The sequence below is a fragment of the Aythya fuligula genome, chromosome 29 (genome assembly GCF_009819795.1).
Source record: "Aythya fuligula isolate bAytFul2 chromosome 29, bAytFul2.pri, whole genome shotgun sequence".
In the NCBI taxonomy this organism is placed as follows: Eukaryota; Metazoa; Chordata; class Aves; order Anseriformes; family Anatidae; genus Aythya; species Aythya fuligula.
The window spans coordinates 755,846-774,842 of record NC_045587.1 but is presented as its reverse complement, the minus strand read 5'-3'; the positions used below and the strand labels follow the sequence as shown (position 1 = coordinate 774,842).

Genomic DNA, 18,997 nt, shown 5'->3' with positions numbered 1-18,997 from the left:
CTCAACCCCCCAGTACCCCCCAGTTCCCCCCAGTTCCCAACCTCCCAATCCCAATCCCAATCCCAATCCCAATCCCAATCCCTCCACCCCCCCCTCCCCTTTCCCTCCCCCCCCCAGAGCCGCGCGGCCCCTTTAAACCCCTCCCCTCCCCCTCCCCCTGCCCCTCCCCTCCCCTCCCCCTCCCGCTCCGCCGCCGCCCGCTCGGCTCCGAGGCCGCGGCGCTCGCCATGGCCGCCGCCGCCCCCCCCCTCCTCCTCCTCCGCCACCACCACCGGCCCCCGCCCTCCCCCCCGGTGTCGCCGCCGTTGCTGCTGCCCCTCCTCGCCCTGCTCCTGGCCGGGGCTCCCGGTGGGGCTCGCGGTGAGTGAGGGGGGGGGGGAGGCGGCGGCGGCCCCGGCTGTAACATGGCGGGCGGCCCCGCCCCCGCCCGCACCGGGAAATGGGGGGGGGGGGGGGGGTAATTGGGGAGGGGGGGGGGCCGGGGGGGTAATTGGGGAGGGGAGGGGAGACCCTCAGGGGGGTGATGGGGAGGGAATTGGGGGGGTTGTGGGGGGGGATTGGGGGGTTATTGGGGGGGGAATTGGGGGGGTTATGGGGAGCTGAGGGGGGGAATTGGGGGGGCTTTGGGGGCTCTAGGGGGTACTGGGGGGGTTGTGGGGGGGAATTGGGGGGGTTAGGGGGGAACTGGAGGGGTTATGGAGAGAATTGAGGGGGGCTAGGGGGGAATTGGAGGGGTAACGGGGGGGAATTGGGAGAGCTGGGGGGGTTGGGGGCGCTAGGAGGGGAACTGGGGGGGTATTGGAGGGAATTGGGGGAACTGGAGGGGGTATGGGGGGATATGGGGAGAAATTGGGGGAGCTAGAGGGGAAGTGGGGGGGGGATTGGGGGCGCTAGGGGGGAACTGGAGGGGGTATGGGGGGGAATTGGGGGCGCTAGAGGGGAACTGGGGGAGGTTTGGGGGCGCTAGGAGGGAACTGGGGGGGGTATTGGGGAGAATTGGGGGAACTGGAGGGGGGTATGGGGGGAATTGGGGGAGCTAGGAGGGGTTGGGGGCGCTAGGGGGAAACTGGTGGAGTATTGAGGGGGAATTGGGGGAACTAGAGGGGATGGGGGGGGAATTGGGGGAGTTGGGGGGGGTTGGGGGCACTAGAGGGGAACTAGAGGAGTTAGGGGGGCTCTAGGGAGGAGCTGGGGGGCTTAGGGGGCTCTAGGGGCAACTGGGGGCGTTATGGGGGGAGCTGGGGGTGGGGTGGGGGCTCTAGGGAGGAACTGGGGGCCTGAGGGAGGAGCTGGGGGGGCAACTGGGGGCGTTATGGGGGGGGATTGGGGGAACTGAGAGGGTTGTAGGGGGGAATTGGGGGAGCTGATGGAGGCTTTGGGGGTTCTAGAGCTGGGGGGAGAATTAGAGGGCTGGGGGTGTGAGTAGGGGGTCTGGAGGGGCTGTAGGGGGAAGTGGGGTGCTGGGGGGGCTGAAAAGGGGAGGGAGCTGGAGGAGGTGAGGGGAACTGGGGAGGTGGGAGGGGGTAACTGGGGGGGCTGAGGGGTGCTGGGAAGGCAGAGCAGGGGAACTGGGGGTCTAGGGGAGCGTATTAGGAGGGTTATGGGCGGGAGAGAACCAAAGGGGAGGCCCTGGGGGGAGAAATAGGCTATGGGGGGGCATGAGGTTAGCTGGGGGTGCCAGGAAGGGTCTGGGGTTGGGGTCTGTTGTTGGTCTATCGTGACATTTCCCCCCCCCCTTTCAAAAAGGGGGGGGCTTCATCATACAGGGGAGGCCCCAGGGGGGCTTGGGGTGCAGGGAAGGGGGAGATGGGGGCTGAAGGGGGGGGTCTGGAGGCATCAAGGGTGTGTAGGGTGCTGGTGGAGCCTTTGGGGGGGGCACAGAGGGGAAATGGGGGCTGATTTGGGGGAATCCACCGGGTCTGCGAGGGCTGCTTGGGGAGAGACCCGCCGGCTGGGGGGGGCTTCTGGAATGAGAAGGGACCGGGGGGGGGGGGGGGCTGGGAACGTCTGTGGGGCCTTGTGGGGCCCAAAAACGCCTTTGGGGCCCCCCCTGATTGTAGGGGGGGGCAGAAATTCCCCCATGTCCATGCTGCGAGACGTGTTGGTGGCTGTGACCAGGCCGAAATGGGGGGGGGCTGACCCTTCGCAGGACTAGTGCCCCCTCCTCGGGCCGCCGTTTTTTTTGGTGTTTTGGGTTTTTTTTTGAGAAAGGAACCTTTCTTTCAAACAAAACACCCCCCCCAAAAAAAAAAAAGAAATCGCCACGGCATTGTTGGCAAATATTTGTTTGGAGGGAGGGCGAACTCTTTTGTCTCGGCTGCTCGCGGCCTTCGCCGCGCGCCTTTGCCTTTCCCCGAGGAGGGGGGGGGGAAGCAAAAATCCCCACGTTTGTGCTTTTTATGAGGAAAAAAAAGCCCTTTTTCCTCACGGCGTGGTGTCCGATGCCTCGGGGGGGGCACCTGTTGGCAGGGAGGGTGGCCCCGGCCTGGTCGGCCACGGAGGGGCTTCGCTTTCGGGGTGTGGGGGGGGCGATGGCCACTTGTGCGAGGCCGGTGCCTGTTGCAGGAGGAGCCTTCCTCTCCTCATCCTCTCGCCCGTCGTTTTGGGCACTCGGAGGCGGTTTTGGGGAGGTTTTCACCTCTCCTCGTGCAGATCTGGACTTGTTGCCCCCCCTCCCTGAGCAGCCCTGCTGGACGTGGGCGCCTCAGCGAGGCCGCCGGCTTCTCCTGGGGGGGGGACGACCGCAGGGGTCTCGCCACGGCTCTGCCGTCAGGTTTTCCTCCGAGCTGGTGTTTGGGGGGGAAAAAAATAAATCTATAAACAAACAGGAAAGGGCCGATTGACCCCGGGAGCTCGGCGGACCCGGCCGTGCCTTTGATCCGGGCTCCTATTGTTTCCGCCCAGCGCACGCAGCCACGCTGCCTGCCGGAAAGCTGCAGCCTCGGGGACCCCCAGGGAGCCGTTTTGGGGACCCCAGGGAGGTGTTTTGGGGTCTGGCATCGCGGCCACGGTTCTGATGGTGCCGTGACAGGGACCGGAGCCTCCGATCCTGCCCGTGTTGGCTGCTCGAGCAGCCATGATGCGAGCTCGGCGTGCCTCTGGGGCTGCCCTCGCTGTTGTGCTTTCCGTGAGGGATCTTTGCTGCTTGTTTTGGTGTCGGTAGGAGAAAACATCTGAATTTCTGCAGTGTTTGGGTGCTGTAAACCCAGCGTGTGCGTTGGTAAATAGAGGGGAAGCCTCCCCCCCCCTCCACTTTCCTTTTTATAAAGAAAACGCACGGTGCCCATGCAGTGATTCGTCCCAGGTGGCTGTAGGTAGGCTTCGTTTTGTGGCCTGAAACGGAGCAAAAACAGTGGTTTTTGGCAACAATCTCAGACCAGCACGTTTTATTCTCAACACCTGCCTCAAGTACATATTCACCCAGATAAATCAGACCAAACGGAGCATGGGTCCGTGAGTTACATCTTCGAACTTTCCAAGAAAGATTCCTCCAACTGGAAATTAAAACCAGTGTCCAACGAGCATTCTTCAACTCCTTCGGCTCCTTGGCCAGACAGCCCGGATTTTCTTTTTTTTTTTTTTTTTTTCTTTTTTTTCCCTGGGTACGCGGCCACTGCCAGCAGTGGATGCGCCGGAAATCGCAGTTGCGAAAGGAGCGAAGTGAAAAACGTCAATTCTCTGAACGCCAAAGTTCACTGGGTGGAAATCTGCTCCCCAGCACGCGGCCGGGGCGCTTATCAGTTGCTCTGTCTGCTCGGCTCAAGGGGGGAAGAAAGCAGCGCTGGCATTCAGCGGGGCCGAGCCTTTGGAGGCAGGCTGCTGCGTGCGGGCTCTTTGCAGGGGTGTGAGTGCTCTTTTGTCCCGATTATTTAAGCCCGAGCTTTCCAGCCTCCCTTTTCTTTGTGGATTATTTTTTTCCTCTTTCATCCCAGCAGAAAAGCAGACTTTGGTGCACATCGAGGCCCCCCGACAATGTTTGCTTTGCTTTTTGAATGCTTGCTAGCTTCTCTGGGCTTCTTAGAAGTAACCTGTGGCCTGTTAGGTGTTGGAATATCGACAGCACAGTAAGCAGCTGGTTATTTAGACCCCAAAAATGTGCTAGCTGCCTGAGAATAGAGTCCTGGAAACCACCAGTAAGGGTCTGTCCATCTGCCTGGCTCGCAGGACTTTGTTCTGCAGTGCTGGTAGGGCATGGGTGGCTCCTGAACTGGTTTCTGAACAAGCCAAAACACAAAATAGGTGTCAGACCAGAGCATGGAGAGGGAGTTTGGAGCCATATGTCTGTTTTCTGAGTTGAAGAGCAACAGCAGCAGAAATGTCAAGGCTTCTTCTAATTACCCTATTAATGATGAGGCTCCTGTCAATTCGCTTGCTTGAAATTCATTTAAAGCTCTCCTTTTGTGTTACTTGACTAGATGCAAGGAAAAACCCTTCTTAAAAGGTGAAAGCACATCCTTCCCCCTCCCTTTTTTTTTTTTCCATTTAGTATGTCTTCGAGTCAGCCACGATATGTTCATGTTGGGTTCAGTGCATGCCAGGGGACTGCAGCCAGCTTGAAAAAGTTGGGACTCTTGTTGCTAACTTTAAATATCCTGGTATAATTTTTAGTTTCTGGATGACTTGCATGCAAGTGCTTTTTTTTTTTTTTTTTTTTTTTTTTTTACTTCATAGCACAGCTAATTTTAACTCTGTTTCATTTAGCAGCAGTGGGTCAGTAGATTTCAGAAGCGCCAGCAAGGAACAGAAGAGATGTTGAGATCTGAAAGTAGATGGAGATGCTGATGAGGCAGCGAGATGTAGGGAAGGCATTCGAGATGGTGGCTCTGTATCTGCAGGAGAGCAAATCTTCTGGTTTCTTCTGCCCCTCGGCAGGGTAGCAGCTTTGTTTCTAAAATCTTCATTGGAGAGCTTTGGGTATTGTACTCCCTGCTTTTTTGGAAATGAAGCCCTGATTGTTTTCTTGAAGTATCATTTTTAGGGCCGTATGGTTGAACGAGGAGCATGCAGAGGCTCAGAACAGTCCTCGGCTCCCTCGCCACATGAGAATGGGTTTTATTTCGACTCTTGGGCAAAACCCTCGATGATAATGGTTATTCTTTATTTCAGCACAGCATATAATGAAACCCTGAAAGGTATTTCTTTCTTCCGAGCATGTTTACACATGTCCCTCTTCATTATAGCATCTAAAGAAACAGCAGAGGTACAAACCCAATTGTTTTCCATTTCTCTTGCTAACATTATGCTGCTGCAGCATTAAAACATCACTACCAGATTGGGTCTCATTAAGTTAGGTGCTGTACAGAGACATAATAAATTGCAGCTCCTGTTCCAGAGCCTTATGAAGGCTCAGAAGTCAGGGGAATCATTGTTCCTCCAGCCTCGATTCAAACTGTTGAAAAAGAACAGCAGCTTACAATCTCGGCAAAAAATCTGTTTATCTGGTAAATACGTGGGTGGGTATTGGCAATTTTACCAATGATCATCTTCAGGTTAATTATCTTAATACGTCTTGATCAGGTAGCATTTTTCCCCCGGGAAGATGTCATCTTGCAGAGCGGAGATTTGGGGAGATTTGGGGAAATGTATTCCAAGAGGTGGTTAACACCATTACGTTAGATTTCGCTGTGAAACTTTTCCCCTGTCTAGCTGCATAGACATCTTGACACATGCATTCCTGTGCGAGAATAAATATGTGCAAAATGAGCTCAGATAGTTGCTGCAAAAAAAAAAAAAAAAAAAGGAAAAAGAGAAAATGTTCTTTGGCTGTCAAAGCTTAATATTTTAGCTCCCTGGAGCCTGGAGCTCTAATCCAAGGACCCCCACCTGCTTGTTGGGATTGATTTTACAAAAGCAAGGTACATTTAGTGGGGGGATTTGGTACGAGGGGGTCTTCTCTTGTTCCCCCCTGCTGCAATTAGGGCGGGAGGATGCCTGGCTTGCGAGGCTTTGCTTCAGAAGGGCCACGAGCCCGATCTGTCCCTCTTTGGGAGAACAAAGCTTTCATTCGGAGGATCCGCAGCTTAATGCTAGGCTTGTTTAAACAGCTTCGTGTAAGGGCTGGGTTTGTCTCTGAGCAGAATGGCAGGAAGAGCATGGAGCAGATAGAGCAGGCTTGGCTGCCAACTTGTGCAGCACCTTTCGTGCAGACTCATCCCCAGGCGCTCCTGCGAGAGGGGAGCGCGGCACCGCCTGAGCTCGGAGCTGCTCTTTTGTTTTCCTCTGCCCCCATCTATTTTCTTCGGCCCGGTCGGTTGCTTTTATTTAAGTAGATTATATGTTTTGCTCAATAGGAGCTTTTCTTCCCCAATGAAAGGAACGCTGTTTGGCATGAAAAATTCTCTCCTTCGCTCCTGGCTTTGCCCGCGCGGTCCCGGCTGCGCTCGGGAGCCCCGCGGAGACCCCCGGCGTGGGGCTATCTACCCGTCGCTTCTCCGTCCCCCATCCGAAGGGAAAGAATGGCTACGGTGCTACTGATAGGTGAAGAATTTTCCCTTCTGGTTAATCAAACCTGAAATGCAAGCCCTGTGCAGGGGCTGCCCTGTAATTGTGCTGACTGCCGGAATCCCGGGCTCCGGCACCGCGGCACCGCAGCAGGACCAGCCCTCGGTGGGTGATGCCTGGGGAGGAATTCGGCTCCAGGCGATGGCAGGCCTGGAGATGGGCTCCTGAGTGATAAAAATGCAGGCAGAATTGGCTCCTGGCTGCTCAAGGGAGGCTGGAGCTAGGCTGCGGGGTCTACCGAGGACTTAATAAGTCCTAAAATCGGAGGGCGCCTGCCTGCAGCCCTCCTGGAATGTCTGGAGAGCCCCTTGAGGGTCTCATGGGTGGCGTAGCAGCAGCACACGTGCCTGCTGGAGTCTTCGCTTCCTTTGTTCACGCTGCTCTCCTTACCCTAGGGGTTTTGGAGAACTGTATAAAAAAAAAAAAAAAAAGAGCAGCCGGCTCGGAGGGGGAGCTGGCAGCACCGCAAGGGGGAAACGAGGCCGGGCTTTGTGGGGCTTACCCCTCCTTGGGAAGAAACTTTGTCTTTCTGCCCAGAACAGATAAGGATCTTTTGTCTCCAGTCCCTGTGCACAGGGGGTTTTGGTATCGTACCTTGCAGGTAGACCGATGGCTTTGTGTTTGTGTTTTTGTTATTTATTTATTTTTTTTAACTCTGCAAATGAAACCGAGAGGATGCAGCCAGTGCCTCGGCTTTTGTTCTTGAAAGGATGCTCAGTTTCGGGCCAGATACGGAAGAAAGAAAAAGTTTCCAAACCCAGCTTTATGAGAGCACTGAAGTGTTTTGTTTATTTTTGAGCTTCTGGAAGTGAAATTGCCGGAGCCTTAATCTCTGACTTAGAAATGAGTCTAACAGGAACCGGGTTCGGTTTTACTGCATCTCAATCAAGTTGCAAAGAGCCTGCATGGTGGAACGTGTTGCTTAAATGATTTTAATTTCTACCTTGAGGTTTTGATAAAGTAATAAAGGAGATGCTTTAAAACACTATTTCCTTTTAAGTAGACTTGAAGGTAGGAATGTGCCCTGGCTGCTCTCTCCTTTCTCGTGTTTTCCTAAAAGCTCCATTAGAACCAACCTTTGTTCCCCTGGGCGTGCGTGTCTTCTGGAAGACCTGTCCTTTTTGTGCCCCGCTGACCACTGGAAAGCGACGTGCTCTGAGCTGTGGGGTGGGTGAACACAGGGGGCTCCCCTTTATGAACATCACCCCATAAAAACCGAGCAATCCTTGGGTACGGTGTGCTCAGCTCTCCTCCGTAGGGCTCGGTCTTGGGGTCATCCCTGTCTGTTTTCTATCCTACATCCCTTTTCAGCTTGTAATAAGCTGCGTTTGCTTACGGTGGTGTTAAAGCCACCTCGCTCAGCAGCTCCTCTGTATTTCACTGGCTTTTCACTGCTGCTTTAGTTCTGGATCTGTCGGTTCAAACCCACTTGTGCCCGCATTCAGCCTCTCTGAAATACCGCAGCCTGCCTCGGAGCTGTTAAGCAGCACACGGCAAGAGCTAGGAAATGAAGAGCACAGCGTCCAGGGAGAATTGAGTGAGTAGCAACGTAATTAGCCTAACTGATTTACCTAGGACACTGGAGATAAGGGCTAACGGGTGTCTTCCTCCCAAACAAACCCCAAAGAAGTTGCTCAGGACCTGCTTATTTTTCCCTTCGGCTCACGGTGCCCCTTGCAGCCTGATTTTGCTGTGTTGGCTGGGGGAAAAGGGGCTCTCCCCGGGCCGTGAATATCCCTGGAGATTTGGTAAACGTGCTGATGGCAGTGATGGTGCTGACAGAGGGCTCTGCGCTCCCCCTGCCCTGCAGGAAGGTGTCTGACACACACGAGCATCTTCGTGACTTTTGTGCCTGTCCTGCCGCTGGCAGAGCACGAACAGGCAGAGAGGCTTTAGCTGCCGGGCTGGGGAGAGTTAACCGTGCTGCTTGTATCTTTTGAAAAACCTTCTTCAAACCCTCTCTACCTGAAAGACCATTTCTGCAGCGGGTAAGTACATGTTTCGGAATCCCTCCGGGGAGGCTGAGGGATCTGATGAAAGGCGAAGAAAAAGCTGCGTGCTGCTCCCCAAGCCCCACCCTTCTTCTTGACATTGTTGTACTCGCTCTTTGTTCCCAACCCGGGCGATGCCTGGGGATTTGCTTACAGTTTTTCAGGCAGCTTGAGAAAAGCCCAGTGACAGCTGGGGAGGCCGAAAAAATGTGGGAATCCGCCTCGGAGAGTGTCTCCTGCGCTCCTCACCCAAATAATGTTCACGGAGAGCAGGCAGAAAGCCAGGAATGTATTTGACCCAAGGAAGCGTCTCGGATCGGGAAAGCAGTTACTAAATAAGCGACCGATCTGGTTGGGTGTAGCACGCTTGGCTTGTGGGGTTGGTTTGGGTTTTGGGTTGGCATCTGCCTGCTGCCCGTGGAGGTGGATGTCCCTCGCTGGGCTGCGTCGGGCAGCTCATCCGTGGCGTATCCGAGGTCCACGCAGGACCTTTGGGTGCTGTCGGCCTGCCAAGGGGAGCGAGTGCTCTGCCTCGGTTTGCTTTCCGCCCCTAGGTCGGATTGGGAGTGAGTCTTGGTAAAACGTAGCCGAGTTTGCAGGAATGACTTGGGTCATCTCTGCTAATGGTTGGTTGCAAAAAGGGCAAGACAAGGGCAGTGCCAAGTCACCTTCTGGAAAGGCGTTGCTCTTCCACGTTGTAGTCGGTGCTCAAGGCAGGTTCTTGCGTCTACAGCATCAAATATGACTTTTGCTGTTACTAAAGCCAATTCTTCCTACACCTAAGAAGTGGTCAGACTGAGGAAGAAAGTTTTCTTTTTGCTTGAACGCGTGGTTTCTGGCGAGTTTTAAGGAGCTGATCCTGTCTTGATTTCTGCAGCTTTGACCTGTTTGTGCTCCGACTGCAAGCAAGCAAACTCCACGTGCGAGACGGACGGCGCGTGCATGGTGTCCGTCTTCAACCTGGACGGCGTCAAACATCACGTTCGGACCTGCATTCCTGAAGCAAAACTGATTCCTGCTGGGAAACCCTTCTATTGCCTGAGTTCAGAAGATCTGCGTAACACTCACTGCTGCTACTCCGATTTTTGCAACAAAATTGATTTAATGGTTCCCAGCGGTGAGTAGAGAGCGAAATAAATCGTCTGTTTGAAGTGCAGAGGGTGGAAGCTGTCTGTTTGGGGTCGGGAATGAGGTGTTCTTGGCACTGTTTTCACTTTTTCCCTTAGGTTGCTGTGTGAACTCGAGTGCTTGGCTTATTCCCTTGATTTGTAAAGTGGAAATAATAACAAACTACTTCAAATTAAAATGTGAAGTTGCTCGAGCTCCCCTGTGGCAGACAAAATGTCACCAGATGATGAGGTTGTACTTTAGGGTAGGAGAAGCTTCCAATGTTTGGTTGTGTTTTTTTTCCCCCCCTCAACCTTCAGTCAGCAGCTCCGTGTTATGAGACTCCTCTGGCCTTATCAGCCCTGCTGCTGATATCGCACAGGCTCCTGAAAGCAGCAGCAGATACGTTCATCTGCAGTTCAATTTAAGCTTCTGCTGCACGGTGCTCTGTGTCTGCCATGGCCTGAGGTCAGTGCATGTTTTCTGGGCACGGCTCGGTTCCCTTTTCCGGCGCTGCCTTGCTCTGCAGCCTGCCTTTTATCTGATAGATTTGCTTTCCTTCCTCTAAGACCGCAGATCTTTTCGGTGATGAGGCACGAGGATGGGAACGGTGCAGAGCTCTGAAAGAGAGCGTGTGGGGTGGAGGGGTGCCTGAATTCTGAGCACACAGAGAGGAAACAGCCCTGCCTTTGAGTCAGGGTGTGGGAAAAGGCTGCTGCTTTCCAGCTCTTGGGACGGAGAAGGCACGCAGTGCTTCCTCATACCTTGTTCCTCTCCGTTTGGGGCTGATATTTAGTGGGGTATTTAGAAGGGGACAGAGGCAGAGCTGAGTCCTTCCTTCTGGTTGTTTTTTTAATCCCACTTGGAGAGTTCTAGTGGAAGGTAGAACACGTGCTGTTCTAGCAAAGTTGGCCCAGAACAGGCTCCCACCCCCTTTTAAATAGCAGGTGCCGTAGTCCCCGATGCCACAAATGAAGCACCATCATCTTCTGTGGGTTTTCCCTGTAGTTTGCCTGCCTGCTGAACTGATCCTTCCCATGTTACCACTGTTATTTGATGCGTCTTTTGCCATCCTGGAGCAGCAAGCTAAAATAGTCTTGGCTCTGAGAGGATAATTAAAACACAAGAAGAAGGTCCTTAAAAGAACACTGGAGGAGTGACAATTTTCTAAAAGAGCCTGTGTTTTTTTTTTCTCCTCCCTTTTCTCCCAAGGACACCTGAAAGATAACGAACCCCCATCCAGCTGGGGTCCTGTGGAGCTGGTGGCGGTGATTGCTGGACCCGTCTTCCTCGTGTTCGTGGTCATGATCATCGTCGTCTTCGTTTTCCACCACCACCAACGAGTCTACCACAACCGTCAGCGGCTGGATATGGAAGACCCCTCTTGTGAGATGTGCCTGTCGAAGGATAAGACTCTGCAAGATCTGGTCTATGATCTCTCCACCTCTGGCTCTGGCTCAGGTATTAAGATAGGACTGGAAATGATCTGGTAACGCGTCGTTGTAATGGAGCAGTCTGTTCTGGCTCTAGTCCTCGTAGCTTTGCACTGGTGGAAGGTCCTTGCCTCATCAGCCTGTTCAGGTTGGCTTGTCATGAGTAATATTTTAGTTTTGGTCACGCAGCAGAGTCTGTAACGTCAGTGTTCAGTGCTTAGACCAGGTAAGAGCAATGGTTCAACTCCTCCATAACTGGTGATGTGTAAAAACAGCTTCGTGTGGCTTTCCTCCTTGTCTGCAAAAGGATAACTCACACGGCTGCGTTTATTTCAAATTTAGTCCTGAAATTGGATTTGGGTTGGAAACAGACAATAATTGCTAACCCATGGGTTATTGGCTTTCAAAGGGAGGTGCAGGATTTCACCTGCATCAAATCTGGCAGGAAAATAGGAGAGATTCCAGCAGCTGAAAACCTTAGTGTGCAAATGCTCTTTGCGCAGCCTGTTTCATCCCAAAGAGTCCTTGGGTATTTCAAAGTGAACAGTGTGTTTGTGAACTTACAGTGTTCAGTTAAGTAAAAGAAGTCATTCCTAGAATAGCTAGGGGACTCATCATTTTATTCATGGCTTTGAACTATGAAAGCAGTTAGGTTAAGAAAAAAAAAAAAAACACAAAAACACTGAATTTTACAGCAGATGGAAACTGTAGAATAATCCACAGCGGCAGAGAATATAGCAACCTGATATTCAGCCAGGGAATAAACCTTTGGCACCACATCTGCTATATTTAAAGTGTTTAGGGACCTCTTCTGCACTCACTGTCCGCAGGTGAGCTCTGCATCTTACGTAAGAGGTGGCAACTTCGTTGGGACTGCTTTCTTAGGAGAAGTTCTGGGAATTTACTGCTTTTTAGTAGAATTTGTCTTCGAGTTCCCCTCTCCATATTCAGGCTGAAGCTTCTTTGATCTGCTGCGGAGCAGTAGTTCCCTGACTGCTGTGTGCCTAATCACTGGTGGTTTGCAAGCTACTTCAAAGCGATATGCAGATGCTCTCGGAGCAGCCAAATGGTACATCCTACACAGGCACAGGAGCTGCCACCATTTGCTGTTTTGGGTCTTAGGCAAGCTGAGCGTTACCAAATGCAGAGCCTTCTAGGTTTGATATAATGCTCCAGGGCTTCAGGAGTTCCTTTTGCTGCAGCAGACGTTCAGCTCTCCGTGTTCTTGTTCGTAGGTTTGCCACTTTTCGTCCAGCGGACCGTGGCTCGGACAATTGTCCTGCAGGAGATCATCGGCAAAGGCCGCTTCGGGGAAGTGTGGCGTGGCAGGTGGCGTGGAGGTGATGTGGCTGTAAAAATCTTCTCGTCACGTGAGGAGCGTTCCTGGTTTAGGGAGGCGGAAATCTATCAAACTGTTATGCTGCGACACGAGAACATCCTGGGATTTATCGCTGCAGATAACAAAGGTAAAATGTTCCCCAGTCCTGAGAGCAGAGACTTTATTAGCGTGTAGCCTGCTTCTAGTTGTTTCTTCGCTTGGATTTGCAGTTAAATGGTTAAAGAAAACCATCTACATGCTTTTCAAAGCTCTACATATTCAACTTTCCCACCAAAGGATGGTAAAATTTACTGCTGTTGTTGACTCGCTTGCCCCCAGCTTGGCTGTTGAGCTGCAGCCTTACCCAGTAGTTCTCTATACCAAAAAGAAGGGGTGCAGGATGCTCAGGGGTTTTGTTCTGTCCCTGCATTGTACCCATCTGAGCAGTCTCCTTCCTGCTGCAGATAATGGAACGTGGACTCAGCTGTGGCTTGTCTCTGATTACCACGAGCACGGATCTCTCTTTGACTACCTTAATCGATACACGGTGACTATTGAGGGGATGATCAAGCTTGCCCTGTCTGCTGCGAGCGGGCTGGCCCATCTACACATGGAGATTGTGGGTACTCAAGGTAAGAGCAAAGTCAAGAAGGGAGTTCTTACAGGGAGGATAAAGCAGAATTGCTTTCTTTTGGTATTGACCAGCAATGGATTTTTGCTGGTGGTGGACTGGGTTCGCCTTCCTTCTGGGAATTAGACCAGCATTTCACATCTGCATCCTAAAATTGGGGCTACTTGGGTGGGAAGGTAGCACAGGCAGCAGCAGTTCTAAACTCCTTAAGTCCCCTTAAACGTGCCTGATGCCTGGGATGGAGTTTATGTCCCTCTTGAGGCCTCTGGATGCTACTGCATCAGCAGTACCTCTGAAGCGTAAATGGAGCCTTTGCAAACCATGGGCGGGCAGCTCTGCTCTTTTTTTCATGGCTAAAGTGTATCCAAACAGGAAAATGTGTTGCAACACTGAGAATTTAACGCCATGAGATCCAGTCCTGCGGCTTTCGCCAGACCTTGCTCCCTGCTACTTACTGTTTTGTTCTCTTAGGAAAGCCTGGCATTGCTCACAGAGACTTGAAATCCAAGAACATTTTGGTGAAGAAGAATGGCACGTGTGCCATCGCTGACCTTGGCCTGGCCGTCCGGCACGATTCGGTTACGGATACGATTGATATTGCACCGAACCAAAGGGTCGGAACCAAACGGTAGGGGAGCAGCGTTTCCTGGCCAGCATTCAAAGGCATCTCTGACAAATGCTGTTTAGCACTGGTGAAATTTTCTGTCTTCAGTATTTCTAGTGTCTTGCAGAGCGTCAGCATTGTGTTCAGAACTGGTGTCCCTTCGTCTCTGGGTGCCATCGAGCTGAGAGCTGTAGGCCAGCTTTGTAAACTCAGCACCAGGGGGCTCCTATAATCCTTGACAGCACGCTTGGCGTTCTCAGACGCCTTTGGGGGCCTGTTGTCTGGAGCTTGATGTGCTTTTTGGATGTTTTTGCCTCTTTCCCAAGTATTCTCTTTTGAGTTTTGTTCACTCCATCGCACCGTTGGGCCCAGTTCTGTACTGATTAAGACTGCACAATACCCAGTTTCATCTGCTGACGAGTGCTGTGCAGGAGAACTTGCCGTTTACTGTCTTAGAGTGAATCCCCACTCCAAACTAACGTGCTGATCCTTGTCTCTTTCTGCAGATACATGGCACCTGAAGTCTTGGATGAAACCATTAACATGAAGCATTTTGATTCCTTCAAGTGTGCCGATATCTATGCTTTGGGCTTGGTCTACTGGGAGATTGCTCGAAGGTGCAACGCAGGAGGTAATACCCATTCAGGTGCTTGTGCCAACAGCCTGGCTTGCGTCTGGCTTCCCCATCCTCGATGGTCTCTGCTGGTTGGGTTTTGGAGACCCTGGAGCACAGGGCTGCAGGAAGATCCGTCCGTGTGCCTTGCTACCAAGGGAGGCAACAAAAGTGACCCAAAAAAGTGACCCAAAAAAGTGACCCTGTTAAGGCTGGCTTTTGTGGGGAAGTGGGAGTTAATGTTCCGGGCGGTGGCTGTTTTTTTGGATGGCTTTTAAGTAAGTGGTGGTGCCAATCCCGTGGCTAACTTTCTTCCCCTTGAATTGGTATGAATGAGTGACTTGGCACATCCAGCTGCGAGCAGGAGCGCCGTGCTGTCATGCGTGCAGCCGTCCTGCCAACTGCAGCTCAAATCGAGGTTCCTCGACCCTCCCTCTGTGGTGGGAGGTGTCGATCGCGGCACGCTGACTCTGTTCCAGTTTGGGCAGCTGTATTTTATTTCCCTGAATTTTTTTTCTTGTAAACTCGAATCCCAGATTCTTCGTTTCTGTTCTAAATAGCTGCAAAGCCTTGACGCATCTCAGGCAGTGAGTCATGTAGTCTAAACCAGAATCTGTCTGCCTTCAGTGAGCTCTGTGGGGATGAGCCAGTCTCCCAGGAATTGCATTTCCCCTTCCCTTCCCTTCAGGTATCCACGAAGAATATCAGCTTCCATACTATGACCTCGTACCCTCTGATCCTTCGATTGAGGAGATGCGGAAGGTTGTATGTGACCAGAAATTAAGGCCTAACATCCCAAACTGGTGGCAAAGCTACGAGGTAAGATCTGCTTTCACCTTCACCTCCCCTTTTCGCCTCGATAAGGTGAGGAAAGAGCGAGTACCGCAGGCTGAGCTCTAGTTTTAGGAGGGGCAGAGGGCTGTGCCTGCCTCAGCTGGGCATCTGTAGTCTTGGGGTCGAGGAGGGGACTGATGTCTGCCCTTGTTTCTTGCCTAGGCACTACGGGTGATGGGTAAGATGATGCGAGAGTGCTGGTACGCCAACGGAGCGGCTCGCCTCACCGCCCTCCGCATTAAGAAAACCCTCTCACAGCTCAGTGTCCAGGAAGATGTGAAAATCTAGGCTCTGAGCCCCAGCATGAGGAAACTGCACAAAGCTGCCATGCTAGAGTAGACATGTGATGGAGGCCTACCTCGTGTTTCTGCCCAATCTACTGCTACCAACCAGACAGCGGGACCTACAGGCTGCTAGGTGGGGTGACAGAGCCTCTTGAATTGCTCTCTTCCCTGCTTGGGTATGAAACAATCAGAAACCTTTTTATGATCACCTCCTAACAGCGTGAAGACTTGAGAGGGACTTTAACCTGAGGGATCTCAGCCATGATCGTAACTCTTGTTTCTTTAATGGAAATCCCTGTAAAGTTCAGTGCGCGTGACGCACCCGTTGGCAGTGTTTGAGGCCGGGGTGCTAGGTGCTGGGAGTGGGAAGGGAAAGGGAAGGTTTTCTTGCCATGCTCCGAGGGTTTTCCGAGGACTTGGCACATTCATGCAGAAAAAGCATTGCAAAAACAAATGGTGCTCCCTTCTGAGAGGCTGAGCCTGAACAGTTTATCAGCTTCGTGAAACCATTTCCCTCCTTTTTCTTAAGCTTGAAAAATTCTAAGTCAAAAAAAAAAAACAAAAAAAAAAGAAAACAAGAAAACAAAAACCTGACTGGCTGTCAGTGTGCGCAATGGTGTATGCATGCGCAAGGTGCGCGTGTCCCCTGTGCCTGTTCATCTCCTTCCGTAGACGTGCAGTGTCTGCCCGTAGGGTGGCTCATCTCCGTTCGTGCTTTCTGTGCATGTGCAAATCTCGAGTGTCCTTTTTTTGAGCTGTGCGTGCTGGTGCTCTCCTTGTTCCGTAGTGAGCGTTGTCTGGCTTGGACAGGCTGCTTAGAACCAGATCCTTAGCTCTCCGATGGGTGCTGTGGCCTTGCCGCCCCCTTCGCCGGCTGCAGGGACTTCCCATCAGGTTGCCTCACTGCCACCCCCTCCCTGTTTTTTTTTTTTGTTTTTTTCTTTTTTTTTTTTTTTTAAGTAAAAACAAACAAGGAACTGACTTCACTCCGGAGCCCGGGCTTTTTGCCTTGAGCCTCTGGGGGTTTGAATTCTTGGTAGCGTGGAAAGAAAGCCGGGGGAGAGAAAGCCACGGAGCTGAGTTGCATTTCAGAGACGGAGCAGGCACTGCGCCCGGCTGGAAGGAGATCAGGCCATGGGGAAACGCAGGAGAGACCGTTCCTGTAGGAACGCGATTCCTGAGTCCACCATCGAGGCACCCTTGGGGCATAGCACGAGGGGCCGGGTGTCCGGCGCTGCTCTGCGCCTCCCGAGAGGCGCTCGGCACTTGGCAGGAGCTGACGGTGGGGTGTGGGGTTTGGAAATCAACGTCCAGCTTTTTAATATACATATATAAATATCTCATAATCTGGAAGTGGCTGTGTATAACTTGTGGGGTGGGGGGGAACTGCATGACTTTTTTTTTTTTTTTTTTTTTTTTGATTAAATGCCGAATCAGGGTGAGGTAGAGTTGGTTCGACTGTTGTCCGCAGCTGGGCTGAGCGAAACCAGAAGCAGCTCGAGGACTGAGCCTGTCGTGCTGACTGCAGCACCGCAGGCCAGCTGGGAAGTCTCGGTTGTTGGTTAGGTCAGTATCTATGGTATATAACTCTGAAGCCATAACTTTTAACTGGAGTGGTTTTTGATTATTTTTTTTTTTTTAATTATTATTTTCTGGGAGGGCCTGGATTTTAACTTTTTTTAATGTTGTTAATTCTTTATAAGAGAAGACAAAAAAAAAAAAAAAAAAAAAAAACAATCTATGATTATTACCTCTTGACCTGTTTGTTTGTAAAGAAATCACTGCAAAAAAAGAAAAAAAAGAAAAAAAAAAAAAAAAAAAAGAAAACCAAATGCACACAGCTCGATTTACACTGGAACTGTTTCTACTCAAACCTTGCGCCTGTTCTGTAAGGTGAGGTTTCATCTCTGCTCCGGCCACCGGGGTTTATTATTTTTTTTTTTAAAAACACTCTGTTCTTGCTGTCTGTGTATGTCTGTGTGTCTGTCTTTCCCCAGACCCCCGATCTTGTCTGTGACTTTATCCGTGTAAAGTGAGGAGTTTTTTTTTTTTTTTTGCATCGTGTTCGGAGCCATTTTGCATCCTCCCGTGGATTTTTCGCTGTCGGGCAGCACGAGGCTGCCTCGGGAGGGCCTGGTTCGTGGAGCAGCGTGGAAGTGTGTGCGCTTTGTGAATGTACAGCTCCCCTTCCCCTCCCGATTTGTTCTGACTCCTTTCCCAGCCAGAGGTTACCTCGTGTCTCCGGTACCGTCCGTCCCTTCACCAAACCCTTCTGCATTTAGAAACCGCGGTGGTGGGCGCTTCACAGACAACCCTAAAACCTCTCCAGCTGCTGGAAGGGGACCCTGCCGATGGCCCCATCCCAGCGGGTTGGGGAGGAATTTTTAGGACCCGTGAATTAAACTGCCCTAGGAAAGCCCACCGCGCCGCTAGGTACGTCCGCCGCGCGCTCCGCCGCGAGCGCCGCGCGTTTTCCTTCCAGAGTACGAGTCTCCTGTCCCTGTTAACTGTGCAGGCTGCTTTTCGAGGACACTAAATCAGCTACGTGACTTGCACTGATTCCCTCAGCCGCCCCTCCAACTGTAGCCACACATGCATCTGCCTCAGCGCTAAACCAAACAGCAGACAGCGGAGCGGATCAGGTTAGAAGGGGTGAGGGCAGGACGGCAGGGCATCCCCTCCGAGGAGGATTAGAGAAGCCTTGTTTTTTTTTTTGTAGAGAAATGCCATCCGAAGACGCTCAAAACCGAGCAGGATCTGAGGTGGGAACTCTATGTAGCATTTATCCAGCACTTTTCATGCAAAACACGTGCCGGGGAGGTGCAGTGCTTACTTAGCTGACTGGTAGCAAACATAGGAATCGCTGCCCGGCTCTGAAATGTGCCCGGCTCAGGTGGCTGCAGCTGTTTTAAAAAATAAAAATGCAACACTACAGACAGTTCAGGACGAGAGGCTGACGCCGCAGCGGGTTGGGGACGAGGAGGGGAGACGTCAGATACTCGCGAAATCGCCTTGGGGAGGGGCAGAGGTACGGAGCTCGTGCTTCTTGTCTGTGGCGCAGGGTTAATCGGTGGTACGCTGGCTTCAGAACAGATCTCATGGTACTTAATCTGCCCCTTTTTATTTGTTTGGTTTTTGTATATTTTATTAGAAAACGGACTGTAAAATAGCCACTTAGACACTTTACCTCTTCAGTATGCAAATGTAAATACGATGTAATATAGGAAATCTTTTGTTTAATATAAAAACGAGGCTGTCGATTTCTGCTGTACATTATTAAAAGTTTGTTTTATTCACGTGAGGTGTTGGAGTCTCTCGCTGTTTGCTGCGGAGGGGTAGGAACTGGGCGGCCAGGACCCAGCTGGGTGCTGTGGGGCAAAGCTCCCGGTGCTATGGGGCAGGTGGAGGGGGTGTCTCGAATCCAGGACCGCTGTGCTCCAGCCCCGACCCCCAATTTTTCAGCTGTTTGCTGAAAGCCAGCAGCAACCCAGACATTTGTTCAGCTCCGGGAGGGACCAGACCAGAGCCACTCGGGTTCAGCTCTGTCCCCGGTGACCCTGGCGTGATGCTGGGGCCGCTGTCTGGCAGAGGAATTGTCCCCTGAGCCCGGGAGCGATCCCATGGGGCTTGCTGAAACAATTCCCCTGGAAGATGAGGGGACAGAGGGGGGGTCCCAGCCCA

At 52.1% G+C, this 18,997-nt stretch overlaps 1 protein-coding gene across 1 annotated transcript; it reads left to right on the top strand.

Annotated features, from left to right (window-relative positions):
• The first annotated feature begins 285 nt into the window (after window positions 1-285).
• On the top strand, window positions 286-16,228 carry ACVR1B (activin A receptor type 1B). The gene is made up of 9 exons (XM_032204868.1): window positions 286-360; window positions 9,370-9,609; window positions 10,812-11,060; window positions 12,268-12,498; window positions 12,815-12,982; window positions 13,453-13,609; window positions 14,092-14,216; window positions 14,887-15,017; window positions 15,195-16,228. Exons 2-9 carry the CDS (start codon window positions 9,435-9,437, stop codon window positions 15,318-15,320), a joined length of 1,362 nt encoding a protein of 453 aa, XP_032060759.1. The 5' UTR covers window positions 286-360; window positions 9,370-9,434; the 3' UTR covers window positions 15,321-16,228.
• The last annotated feature ends 2,769 nt before the right edge of the window (window positions 16,229-18,997 follow it).

What these genes read in the sequence shown, in the direction of transcription:
- ACVR1B (XM_032204868.1), top strand. Translation starts at nt 9,435, where the DNA reads ATGGTGTCCGTCTTCAACCTGGACGGCGTCAAACATCACGTTCGGACC. An exon ending in CACCTCTGGCTCTGGCTCAG is followed by an intron (nt 11,061 to 12,267) that starts GTATTAAGATAG and finishes TCTTGTTCGTAG; the next exon opens with GTTTGCCACTTTTCGTCCAG. An exon ending in GGAGATTGTGGGTACTCAAG is followed by an intron (nt 12,983 to 13,452) that starts GTAAGAGCAAAG and finishes TTGTTCTCTTAG; the next exon opens with GAAAGCCTGGCATTGCTCAC.